Source organism: Ochotona princeps, chromosome 7 (genome assembly GCF_030435755.1).
Source record: "Ochotona princeps isolate mOchPri1 chromosome 7, mOchPri1.hap1, whole genome shotgun sequence".
Lineage (NCBI taxonomy): Eukaryota > Metazoa > Chordata > Mammalia > Lagomorpha > Ochotonidae > Ochotona > Ochotona princeps.
Genome location: NC_080838.1, coordinates 12,588,533 through 12,602,043, shown reverse-complemented (window position 1 = coordinate 12,602,043; position 13,511 = coordinate 12,588,533). Strand labels below are relative to the sequence as shown.

At 45.2% G+C, this 13,511-nt stretch overlaps 1 protein-coding gene across 6 annotated transcripts in view; it reads right to left on the bottom strand.

Moving 5' to 3' along the window:
* ZNF827 (zinc finger protein 827) overlaps positions 1 to 13,511 on the bottom strand; it is a 172,670-nt gene that overhangs the window by 14,256 nt on the left and 144,903 nt on the right. For all 6 annotated transcript variants that reach the window (XM_058666793.1, XM_058666794.1, XM_058666797.1 and 3 more), the window contains exons 9-10: positions 4,707 to 4,844; positions 1,035 to 1,206 (exon numbers count right to left, since the gene is read on the bottom strand). In XM_058666793.1, the coding sequence (XP_058522776.1) occupies positions 1,035 to 1,206; positions 4,707 to 4,844 (310 nt within the window). The remainder of the gene's footprint in view (positions 1 to 1,034; positions 1,207 to 4,706; positions 4,845 to 13,511) is intronic.

The following is a 13,511-nucleotide window of genomic DNA, read 5'->3' as shown; positions in this document are numbered from 1 at the left end:
GGGAGGCAGATCCATGAGCACGGGCAACATGTTTACCCAGTCTAAGGAAATGCGGCTTTCACACACATTTTCCTCTCCAGCAAATGGTTCTGCAGTATCGGACTGGCTGCTCTCCGGGCTGCCTCGGAAGTGGTCACTGTGCCAGGTGGCTTAAGTGCCAGTATCATGTAACCATCCCATTCATGCTAAATAAGCATACAGTTAATTAAAAACTACAGATTCCAGATGCTGCACATCACCTAGCCGATTCCTCTGGGCAAAGAGAGTGGGGCAGTGCTGCCAACGTGTTGAGCAGTGCTGGTCCACTGATCAATCTCAGTGCACCACATCCCCTGCAAGCCTCTCTCCGGCTGCAGAAAGCTTCCATGTAGCCGTGAAGGCACACACGGGTCATCGAACAGCAGACCAAGAGGCAGCCCCATCTGCGACAGCTCCTGGTGGATGCTGTCCTTCCCTTTCCCTCCCTGGAGACACTTCATGCAAAAGTGAGTTTCCACCAACAGCTTAGGCAGGGTTCGGCAGAGTCTGAAGCTTGGGGTTTTAGGGCCACCAAACCAAATACTGAGTCATGACTGGACACAGAGGTACAAACGCAACTCTGTGTACTAAACAGCAATACGACCGAGGGAACAAGGTATACTTCCCATGCTGCTTCCTTCAGGTTTGTGAGAGTGTTGGCTCTGTTCTTTTGCCTTCCAAAGTCTTCAGAAGCAAGGAAGGAGCAAAGAGGGTGTAACAGTGGGAGCTGCATAGATCTAGGATGCCAACTGTCTTGAGGGCCCTATCACTCTCTGGAGCTCCACATCAGACAGCCAATCAAGGACCTGTTCTCTTCCAATTAACTCTGCCTGGGCCACCCAACCTGAGAGAGGAGTGGAGCCATTGCAGCATTCACCGAAGCAGAGGGAATGCTAAAAGGACAGTTCAGCAGGTGATGGAGAAAGGCGCTTGTGACGTCACGTCACCCCTGGAAGAGGGGCGGGGTCCACAGAAATCCGCAGACCCAGACCCAGCATGCCCAGTCCTCAACCCACCTGTAGTAGTAAGCGTGCTTCTTCCCATCACTGCCTTCCGAGGTGACGGCGCTGACGAGGTCCTCGGTGTCCGTACTCACCAGCTTCACGGAATGGACGGTCAGGTGCTGGTTCAGATTCGCACGGCACTTAGCAGCATAGGGGCACAAGTGGCATTTGTATTTTCTTTCCTCTGTCAGGGGGAAGGAACAGGGAAATATCCAAAACCACTGTTAGGAAATGAAATCCCAACTGCTTGTTTCTGTATATGGATGTCATTCCCAGGCTGTACGGCGTCACCAACTTAAAACCTAGTGTGCTATAGACTTCTTGAACTTTGAGTCTCGTCTGTGGTTGCCTTGGTAGGGACAGAGCAAATGACTCTGGGAGTCTTAAAAGGCTCGTGGACTGGATGTTCCAATGAAAGGCTAGTTCGAGCCTCATTTCGCTTGGAGACAAAGGGGGATTACTTGGTATTATATCTTAAACAAAACAAAACAAAACAAAACAAAACAAAACAAAACACCCTCCAGAAAAACCTCTCCAGAAGACCACTTTGTCTTAACACTTCTAAAGTTTAAACCAAATCCCAGGGCAACTAGATGGTTTGTTTTGCCTGTACACCCACAGCCTCTCTTCCTCATAGTCCCAGGGGGACTGAAAGAATATTGTGTGGGTCAGTGTGAGAGTGTGCATGTGTCCGCGTGCCTCTCCCACGCGCCAGCTGCGAGTGGATGCCGCACAGCATTGCAGGAATGCAGTGGGAAAGCTTCACACAACGCATCATCATCTCAGAGCTCCAGGCCTGGGTCAGCCAAGAAATCATAATTAAAAAAAAAAAGCAAATGAAATGAACAGGGGAAAATGATTTGTGTAAAATAATTTAATTGGAAATGTTCACTTTACATGGATAAAATAAAAATTTGCAATTAATTTCTTAATGGAAAACCTCTCATAAAACTGACGGATGTTTCTGGACCGTCTGCATTCATTTGCCTAATCAAGCCAATGAAAGCTGGAGGTGCAGGCTTTGCTTGCGTTGCACAGGCGAAGGCATCAGCAGGGGAGAATAATTTCATTGTCTAGCTCTGATTCTATTTGCAGTGGCTGGCCTTGGCTTTAAAAAAAAAACTGCCTGTCTTCTTTAGTTCACAGGGAAACACCTGGCAAGCAGTTATTCTACAAGCACATGCTAAGGAGTGGTCCCTAGCACCGGAAAGACATGTGGTGGGCATGGCAGGGACAGGGGAGGAGCAGTGAGGCTCCTGTGTTAATAAGTAAGGTTGTTGAAGTTTTGGCATTAAGAGTTAGTCTCCTTCAAAAAACGAACAGTGGAGCTTCCTGTCTTTTTCTATGACGTGGAAAGATTCAGTAACATTGAAATTGGCTTTCCTCATAAAGTTGAGAAGAATGCACCTGGGCACATCTTTGGAATTGATGCTTTTGTTAATAGTATTTCTCGGGGCCAGCATTGTTGTAGAACAGGGTAAGCTTCCAATTGCATTGCTGGCAATCCACATGAGCAATGGTTTGAGTCCCAGCTGCCTTCCTTCTGATCCAACTACCTGCGACTGTTCTTGGGATAACAATGGAAGATGGCCCAAGTGTTTGTACCCCTTCCACTCACGTGGACAGAGTCCCCAGCTCCTGGCTTCAGCCTCAGCCAGACCTAGCCACTTGTGGCCATCTGAAGAGTGAATCTTTCTCTCTCTCCCTTTCTCTTTCTGTGTGACTCTTCCTTTTTGTAAAGCTGCCTTTCAAACAAATACTAAATCTTCTAAAGAGTTTACTCAAGTTGCCCCTGTCTCTTTGGGTCAATTTTAATATTTCTACTTAAATGATCAATGTTATCCAACTTAGTATTCCCCCCTTTCTGTTTTTCATAGCTGTGTACTTGTTCTTTAACTGTTCTTTAATATTATCTGTATTAATAACTAAGTTTCCATTTTCATCTTGATTTTAGATATTTTACAATCAGGTATACAGGGTTTTGTCTGTCTTATGGTGACCTTTCCCCTGGATTTTGCTATTCTTTCATTGATTCTGTAAAATTAGTGTTAGGATCTTTGATTTTTTTTTTTTTTTGTCTTTCTTCTCTTCCAGTTAAAACATCTAAGTCCATATGTTTCCCTCCGAGCAGGGCTGTCACTGTGTCCTCCACATTTAAGTATAAAGTGTTCTGTTCATTCCTGCTAAATGTCTGTTACTTAAATTTTAATTTAGATTTTCTTCCTTTCCTGTTCATCCAATTAAGACAGACACTTTATTGGTTCTTGGTTATTTTAAATTTCATTTTATTTATGCTCAGACAGCCAGGCTTACAAAGCTTCCACTTCTTTGAACATGTTGAAGTTTACTTTGTGGCTAAGCGAATGACTAACTTTTGTCTTCAGTGGAGTTTAAGATTAGAAAAATAAAAATGTAGAAGAGAAGGGACAAAATTAATTTTGGAATAATACGGTCTTTGCAAAACTTCATCTTGGATTTTTCTTTATCATTTTGCTTGTGTTTTCTGTAAATGAGATGATTTGCAAAGCCTGATTTTCATATTTTTAAAAAAAGATTTATTTATTTTTATTAGAAAGGCAGATTTACAAAGAGAAGGATGGACAAAAAGATCTTTCATCTGCTGGTTCACTCCCCAAATGGCTGTAATGCCAGAGCCAAGCCAATCTGAAGCCAAGTGCCAAGGGCCAGCAGTCAGGAGCTTCCTCCAAGTCTTCCACATGGATGCAGTGTCCCAAGGACTTGGATCATCCTCTGCTATTTTTCTAGGTCAAAAGCGGGGAGCCGAATGGGAAGTGGAACAGCTATGACACGGATTGGTGCCTATATAGGATGGTGGTGCTTGCAGGTGGAGGATTAGCCTGCTGAGTCACAGCACCATCCCCGCAAAGCCTGATTTTCAATATGAAAACTGACATACTTGATTTGATGATTTCTACTCTGTCCTACACTAACTGTTGTTTTTCCCTTCTGTTTTTTTTTATTTTCACTTGTCTGTGATGTTCTGCTCACTCATGTATTCCTCCCGCACCCCTTGTTCACTTGGTTGCTTTCTCTTTACTGATCCACAGAATCAATCCTTTTTGCCCAGTGTCACATGGGAACCAAACAATTTCTCCATCAAGGTTCTCCCACCCATCAAAACAAGGGGGGCTGCTGGCTGCACCCTCAGGATGAGATGAAAGGGTGCTGCTGCTACGGTGCGGTGCGGTCAGCTGCACCCCAACGTGCCAACATCTCATTTGAAGCCCAGGTTCCAGTCCCAGCTGGTCCACTTCCATTCCAGATCCCTGCAAAGCCTCCCGGGAAAGCAGCAATGGATGGCCCAAGTGACTTGCCCCTGCCACCTATGTGGAAGACCTGAATGGAGTTCCCACTTTGGAACTGTTGTGGCCATTTGGAAGGTGGTGATCCAGTGGATAGAAGATCTTTCTGTCTGTAAAATGTCTCTGAAATAAATAAAATTAACCTGGAAGAGCAGAAGAGCCCAATGGAGCCTTCACAGTGTGCAGTTTTACCTGGACATGCCTATGAGGTATCTGTCCTCATCCCACCTCCTTTCCATACAACATTAAATAGTCCTGACACTGCCTTATATCAACATGCCAGAGAGACAGGCCTGAGAGGTGAAGATGAACACGTTTCCACATGGAGCGAGGGGTGCGTGGCACTGGGACCCCGACTTACCTGTGTGCAGTGAGAGATGCCGTGACAATGTCTGCTGCCGGCCAAACACCTTCCCGCACACTTCACAGGGAAAAAGCTGGTCATTGAACTTCCAGGATGGTAAGCCATTTCCTGCCTCGAGGACTATCTTTTCTGTTTCTGGGCCGAAAGAAACAAAAAGCACCATGAGGTACAGGCAGCGTGGATGTGTTCCATAGCACGGACTGCCTCCTACAGCCCGTGTGGGGGCACGGCAAGGCCACTCCAGTGCCTGTGGCTATGTGTCCTGCCTGTCTGCTGTGAGCTGTGGTGACAAGGGGATTCCTGTCCCAGTCAAGTGCCTGCTGCTGCTATTCTGTCAAGCCACCACTAGAGATGTGAACTGGTAGAACCGTGTCCAGTCTAAGGTAGGAACTCAGGACATGCTTGTCGAGTAGGAATGGATGAGTCGCACATTAAAATTCCAGAAATGTAGACCCTTGCCATCAGACAGTAAATAAAGAATTTCAGATCTCAGTAAATAATTCTAAAATGAATAGCTGACTGGCTAGATGAAGGAAACCATATTCCCACCGTCCTTTATGAAGTGGAATTCTGCTGTATGTTCCAGAGTGTTCTGACTCCTGCAAGAGGAACTGATGTTAAGCAGACTTAGCGTTGACAAGTGCACAATTGTTCCACATGTACCTCCCTAGCAAGGGAGTGGGGAGGCTTTTTCCTGCCCAGAACCATCTGGATATTAAGAATATCACTCACAAGCCATACAAAATGAGCAGCTTAAAAATTAGTCTGCCCGGGGCCAGCAACCTAAGCCTGTGCCTGTGATGCCAACATCCCGCATGGGTGCCAGTTTGAGTTCTAATAATTCCACTTCCCATCCTGCTCGTTGCTAATGGCCTGGGAAGACAGTGGAGGAGGGTCCAAGTTCTTGGGCCTCTGCACCCACTTGGGAGACCTAGAAGAAGCCCCTGGTTTCTGGCTTTAGACCAGTCATTGCAGCCATTTAGGGGGTGAATCAGCAGGTAGAAGATCTTTCTGTCTTTCCTTTTCTCTCCCTCTATAGATCTGCCTTTGAAATACAAAGAAATGACTCTTTTTAAAATATTAGTCGGTTACAGATTTATGGAGTTTTGAGTCCTGCCTGTGGTTGCTTGGGCAGGACCAGACCAAATTGTTTTGTAGGTCTCATCCAGTTGCCTGCGGGCTAGATGTTTCTCAGCCTGTGGAAGTGTAGGCAAAACTAGGATTGCTGCAAAGGTCCCATCAGATTTGGGAAAATGGTGACTGATACAACCTCTCTGATGCAATTCATAGACATGAATGAAGTAAGTGCACATTAGGGCCCTGGCTTCTGTATTAGGAAGCCAGCTGTGACATTCAACTTCCACACTGGAGTGTTTGGGTCCCTGACTTCACTGCAGACTTTGGGATGCGAAATGGTGATGGCCCAAGTGACTGGGTTCCTGCCACTCATTGGGGTGGGGGACATGGATTGAGTTCTTGGCTTCCAGCTTCTGCCTGACTCAGCCTCAAGCCATTGCAGGCGTTTGAGGGGTCACCCAGCTACATCGGAACTCTGTCCATCTTTATCTCTTTGCTACTCAAATAGACAGAAATAATAATAGTGAAAAGAAAGAAAAACTCAGTGAATGTCAATCCATTCTCTTGTCATTTTAAAAGCTTTACATATTCCCATTACCATCTGTAAGAGTCTCTGTAGCAGCTGGTGGTGTGACATAGTGAGTATAGCAGCTGGCTATAAGGCCAGTATTCCTTATGGGTGCAGTCCCAGCTGCTCTACTTCCAATCTCTTTCCCTGATAATGGCCTAGAAAAGCATCAGAAGATGCCCAAGTGGTTAGGCTCCTGCCATCCACGCGGGAGACCTGGAAGGCGCTCCTGACTCTTGGCTTTGGTCCGGCCCAGCCCTGGCTATTACAGTCATCTGAGGATGGAACCAGCAAAGAGATCTCTTTCTGTCTCTCCCTCTCTCTATAATCTTTCGGATAAATAAATCTATTAAAAATAATATATTTTATTATGTACATTTCTTTTCACTAACTACAAACATTCGTTTTACAGGAAATGTAAGGAGATATGAAGCAGGAATGATACAAGAAAAAGGAAGTGGATACTTCCAGGCGGACATTTGTCAGGGTCCTAAGAGGCCTGTATCCCCACTCTGTAGAACAAGACAAATAAATACACTCAGTTAATACCTTGACCTTCACATCAGTAAATGCCTGTGAACCTTCCTCAAGCACAAGGTTGCTTACAGACCCAGACACCCCATGGCGGTGATTAACTGGTGGGAAGAATGTTCCATAAGATCCAAGCAGATGAAAATGCTCAGACTGCCACTCACAAACAGCATTGGAACAAAGAACGTTCTTTCAGGCGATGGGCTTAAAACTGTTTCCCCAGTACAGGATTCTACCTGTATTTGGATGAGTCAACTAGATCAACTTTCATTTGAAGAGTTGCCAGACAGCATCATCTAAAGACTGGAAGAACGGATCCAAATGTTTGGATGTAGGGGTCAGGGCGAACGATGGCGCAATTGCAGTAACGCTTGCTGCGAGGCGCCTGCCAACAATCCTGACACTGATGAAGCACATTTATTGATTTTTCTGTTTGTTAAAACTCAGTGCTCCGGGCCCCAGGGAGAAGAGCTAGTTTTATTAATGTAGGAATGTGAGACTAAAAACCTCTGAAGAGCAAGGCGATGGGAGGGAGGCACAGGTATGCTGAACTTGTGAGGAGGAGAACCACTCTGCATTCACTGTCCTTGAGGCCAAGCACTGGGCCTTCCACCAGTGTGATGAGAGGTGTTTCAGTAGTCCCATTAAAGTGTGTCATCAAAACAGTGCTTCAAAGCACAGGTCAAGAGGGTCCCGGGTCTCCTACTATGTTCACAAGAATGAATTAATTGGTCACATACCCAACAAGTGGACACGATTAAAAATAAAGAATCCTCTTAAGAATTTTTTTCAAGTCTTGGGTACTTAAGTTGAAGCATCTTGAAGGATCCAATCCCGGGGAAAATGATGATAACCTCCAAATGTGCTTCAATGAGGTCTCAAGAAGGCCTGCTACAGTGATGGTGGCCACAGCTGCTCAGCCACAGCCTGTGCCTGGAAACCCAAGACTTGGCACATGTTCGCCCGTCTCTTGCAACTTGTTTTCATTTTACACCAAGGAGCAAGGCAGCCACAGGGGCAGTCGGAACCTTATTCCAGAAATTACAGCTGGGTGAGGCCGGGGCTTGGGGCCAGTGGGAAAAGGAAGGGTTCGCTGGCAACATAAGTATTACAGGGAATGCCTGCTCCCCCTTGTGAGGAGCTGAACTGAAGCTGACCTGGGCTCCGCAGACGCCACACTCTCCTACATCTCCAGTGAACAATGCCACCCGAATGCCAGGTGATAAACCTTAGAATATTTTTTATTCCTCCCTCTCTCTCTTTCAACATGACCTGTTTCCAAAAGTTGTCCATCTCACCTCAAAGGGCTTTCTACCCTAATCGAGCCTTCAGCTCTCCCCACTGTTGCCAAAAGCCTGGAGGATAGCTCTGCCACCACTCTCTCCCTTCTCACCATATGTTTCACAACAGCTGTTTCACATACACATCTGATCAAAGCTTGTCCTGTGTTTCAACAATACCCCAAGGCCAAAGTTCTTCCCAGGGCTTCTGTGGCCCTTCAGTCTGGATTCTGCCTCCACCCACCTTTAGTTTCTGCCTCAGCTGCCACCACTCAAATGCTTAGCAGGGAGCTAGCTGATCTTTCAGGTACAGTTAAGCCATCAATGCTGTTCAGCCTGCTACTCTTCCCCCAATAGCAACTCCCACACCATCACTTCTTTTGTACAAAAAACCCAAACTTATTTTCAAGTCCTATCTCGGGTTCCATCTCCTTCGTAAAGCATTCTCCAGTTGTGTGGGAGAGTTAACATTTCACCCTCTGTGTTCCAAAGAACTTTCTATGAGGATTTTTATGGTGCCTGCATCCCAAAGGAGTGCCTGTCTCAAGTGACGGCTACTCCACTTTCAATCCAGCTTCCTGCTACTGTGCACCCTGGAAGGCGTCGGGCGACGACCCAAGTACTTGGGTCTCAGTCACGAACAATGTGGTTTGACCAAGACTGAAGTCCAGGCCATCCTGGTGTGGCTCAGCCATGGCTGCTGTGGGCATCTGCAGTGTGAATTTGCAGATGAAAGTCTTTCTCTGCTTTTCAAATACAATGAAAATAAACATATAGAAATTTGTAAAAGTTCACAGAAAATGAGTATAGTGAAAATACTGCATGGATTTCGAACTTTTTTTTTTACACCAAAACAAGCTCATCTTTTAACTCTATTTTCCATGAAACTTTGATGTACTTGTGGGGTGTGTGTGCGTGCGTGCGCACGCTTGTGTGTAACACGTTTTACATAAAGCGCAGCTAAAATGCAGCAGTGCTAGAAAAAAAAAAAAACACCCTTCCTTGGCCTCCTTTCCCTGTTAGAACATGAATCCCAGGGAAGGAGTTCTGTGTTATTTATGTGTTATTTATTTGCATGTTCCCATCACCAGACCAGTGCCTAACAAGGAATTGGTGCTTAGAATATGGCTGAGTAAATGAATGACTGAATCTAAGAATCCAATGGAGACAGGAAATAAACATTATCCTTCTTTTACAAGACGAAAGATTGGGAATTTGTTAGCATTAATTAAGGTCTATGGCCAATTCTGAGTGAAAAATATGACCATCTGCCTTGTGAATAGGTGTTTTAACACAATGCAAGCACTGTTTTCATGATTCTATTAGCAGAAATGTTTGCAGTCCCGAGTCAAACCCCAAAGGCTCTATATCCTGACTTGATTTCTTCCCAGCAGCACCAAGTTACAAGGCGATTCTTTTTAAGGAGATTTTGTGGCAGACACAGTTTACCAGTTAGCATTACAACAGTTAGCATTACAGGCATTATCAACTTGTGGTGCCCACTGCCTCTCCAACTGTGTAGGCAGCTAGTGCTGCCAGGTGCTTTTGGACAATGCAAAAGCCTTTGTTTTCTTGATAAGGAAAGGATGGCTCCCTTGATCACGGAGGAGATGCCTGGGGTTATGGCAGCTACATTGTGAACAGGAGACGTGAGGATGAAAGCTGGCTGTCTAGGATGGAGAAAGGAAAGAAGGGAAGAAGCTGGGTTCTCAATGGCATTTCTCAGTGGCTGCATGCGAACAACCATTCCTCTCTGATCCTCCTGTTTTGTCAGGAACAAAGTTCTTGTTTGCTGGAGCCACTGTAAGTTGGATTTTCTGTGAGTTATAACTTTCTTAAGTGAAATCTGTGGTCATGGTTGCTCTTGGTCTTAGAACTTTTTAGGGTCTAGATTATGATAGGTTTTATTCCCAAATTCCAGCACTGTGGTGGGGGGGAGTCTTCACTTTGCTTCTCAGAGCAATATGTGTACAGCAACTGAACACACTTAAAGGCCTCATCTTAAGGGCCCCTGGTAATCTGCTTTTGAAAAAAATCTTCCAAGTGCCTTTTTAAAATTATTAAGAAATTTGCTTCAGAAGACCTATATGTGTGACTATAGAAAAATGCAATACCAATAACTGCTTTTGAATATATTTCAAGGTTATCAAACAATATGGAACTTTGATATGGTTTTAAGAATTGCATGCTTCTTAATCATTTCTTCTAATCCTTTATTTCATATTTGCTTGATTATTTTAGGTAGTTGTGAATGTCTACCCAATATTTTATTTCGTTTAGAAACAAAGCACTTATCTACTGATCACTTCTTTCTTAAAGCACGTGTTCCTCACAAAGCATTTAAGATCTCTTTAGGTCCCTGATCTCTGGTTCCTGGGCCCTTCCTAAGTCACTTCCATACATCATGGCTCCCTCGTGCTATGTGATCAGCTGTTGCATTCCCTGCTCTTCTCATCTATCGTCATTGTCTGTGGTTTGACTGTCATTTGGGGCTTTTCTCCAAGGTGACTGTGCTCTTGCTTTGAAGAAAGAAGACATGTGTACAGGTGCAGGCACTTCTACCTTTATGGAATGACCAGGAAAATGGAAGCAGTGTGTGAAGACAGGAGGCAAGCCCCTGCATACTCTCAGCTCTTAGAGTGCATCGAATTCCCTCATTCATAATGATGAGGCTGACTCGATCAAGACACAACCTGGCCAACCATGTTTCTTCCAACTCAGGGACTGTGCTGCTTTCTGTGCACGGATCCAGAGAAGGTGAATCCCATCAAACATTTCTCCCAAAGGTTTCCTGAGCAAACCCTCCTGGCAGATCGGGGAAGGACACTCCACCAACTTGACTCAATGAACACTGAGACCAAGGATGTCAGAGATGGTCAACTCCAACTCTTCCGTTTTCATGAGGAAGAAAGTTAAGCAGCAGACTTTGGGACCTCTCCCAAGACACTTCATAATGTGTAGAAAATGGAGAACAGCTTCCATTAAACACACTAAGCCTTCCTCTTGCCTGAAAGCTTAGCTCAAGGAGACATCTTAGTAATGATACCCTGCTCAATGGTACCTTCATACATGTAAGGCTCCTGAGGCCAAGGGAACTTTACTCATGGCCCCAGTTCACCTGGTCAGTGAGTCTAGGAGAGTGGAGATGGGCCATGGTCTCAATCAAGCTCCTTCTAGACACAAAAAATCAGTGCCAAAGTCCACAATAAATAAAGAAGGGGTTTTTTTCCGGTTCCTCCTGTTCCTTGGCTCTGTGTTGAATGGTTTGGGTTATAAGTGGGAACGTGCAGATTTAGCAACAATTCACAAACACTAGGACTTCTTCCCATCTCTTTGGCAAGCACCAGCCTAGAGTGTTTGTAGGCACAGAGAAGAGAGAAAATGCAATACATCAAAAGCTACAATACAGAAAGCACAAGAGGCAGCTTGATCCTCTTGGAGGTAAACTCAGGAAGAGAGTTCTCACGGTCCTTCCTGTGCCACGTGGGGAGCATCTTAAGCAGTAAATAAATTAATAGGGGTGAGTGTTGTGGCACAGTGCATTAAGCCACCATTCACAATGTCCACATCTTGTACTAGAGAGGTGATTCGAGTCTTGGTTGCTCTGGTTCCAGTCCAGCTCCCTGCTAATGCATCTGGAGATGGATGGGGCAACAAATGATGCTTCAAATGCATGGGTCTCTGGCATCAACCTCAGAGGCAAGGCTGGAGCTCCTGGCTTCTGGCTTCAATCTGGTCCCATTCTAGCTCTTGTGGGCATGTTGGCATTGAAGCAGCACATAGAACATTTTCTCACTCTTTTTCTCTCTTGTCTCTCACTCTGCCTTTTAAATATATAAGGAAATAAAATTAAATATGAGAGAGACACAGACAGGGTGAGAGAGAGAGAGAGATCTTCCATCCCATGGTTCATTCCCCAAATGGCTGGAACATCTGAGGCTAGTAGCACTGAAGCCTCAGAATTCCACAGCTGTCTTCCACACGGGTGGAGAAGCCCAAGTGCTTCGGTAATCACTTTCTGCCTTCCCCAGGCGCACTTACAAGAAGCTGGATTGCAAGCAGAGAAGCTGATTAGCCAGGACTTGGAAAAGAACTCCAATATGGGTTGTTGCAAGTGATGCTTACCCCACTGTGACACAACTTCTGGTCTTGGGTAATCTTTAAACAAACAAAAGCAAATAAGGAACTGCCAAAACTCAACAACAACAAGATAAAAAAAACCCTCAAAGAGCAAAGGGGGCCCAAGAAGGGTCTCCAGCTTTCTGTGCCATGAGAAATGCTAAGACAGAAGACTTTATTTGGATAACACCGGAAGCAAAAGATTAGCCACAGTGCAACCTTCAGGCATAAGCAGTCGTCCAGATCCACCAGCCTCTGCTGGCCAGAAGAGGCTCTGGCACTGCCTGAGGTTTTCTGTTTGGACACTGGATATAATTTTGATTGTTTCTTTCTTTCAACATCATGGTTAAGAAGTTTTGCACCATAATTCAGATGAAAAGTCTGAAATTCCCTCTACTCTGTAACAGATTAAAACCTCTCAGCTCATTTGCCAGGCAGCACAACACGTGTCTGTGAGTTATGGTGTGTCTTCAAAAACTTCCTGGAAATGCAAGTTATGAAAAAGCCATGCATGCACTTAAAAGTTTTTGCAACTAAACTTGTTTTTCAGTTCCATTGTGCCACAAGCCCTTTGCACAGTGCCTTCGTCAATCTCCTGGTGGGACCTGACCCCTCCTGGCTCTGACCTTTGGGGTCTTGGCCTCAGCACTGACTGCCCACAGGAAGCTGTTTGACTTCTGAGGACAACTTGAGGAGGTAAGAGCAAGCTGAGCCCAAGGCCGTTTGGGGGTTTAATAGCTTCATTCCAGGCCTTTGAGCCCTTTCATATCTGACATTTTTTTTTTCATAAAGGACCATGTAATCTTAGAATAATAACTTGTCCACCTTTATTTCCAGAACAGAGAATCCATCCTGGAGTATTGGGCAGGGTGTTCTGGATTAGTAGCCATCATGTAGATGGCTGGCATTGGTGTCCTGTGCCACCCTCTCATTTATCACTGGTGACCTTCCACAAGATGCCAAAGGTGTGGCCTGGGACAGATCCTAAGAGACCCGCTCCGTTCTCTGCAAGCACCTCTGTGCAAGCATTCAATTTCCCCCTCAGAGGGATCATTTAAGATGCTCCACCAAAATACGGGACTGCCTGCTGGTCAGATGTCACTTCAACAAATTCCTGAGACATAGTTTCTGTTCATTGATGCCCAACTGAAAAACATCCATAGGGATTCTTGGGTATGGAAAAGTTCACAGTTTTGATTTCCATTGTGTTTATTTCCAACCTTAATC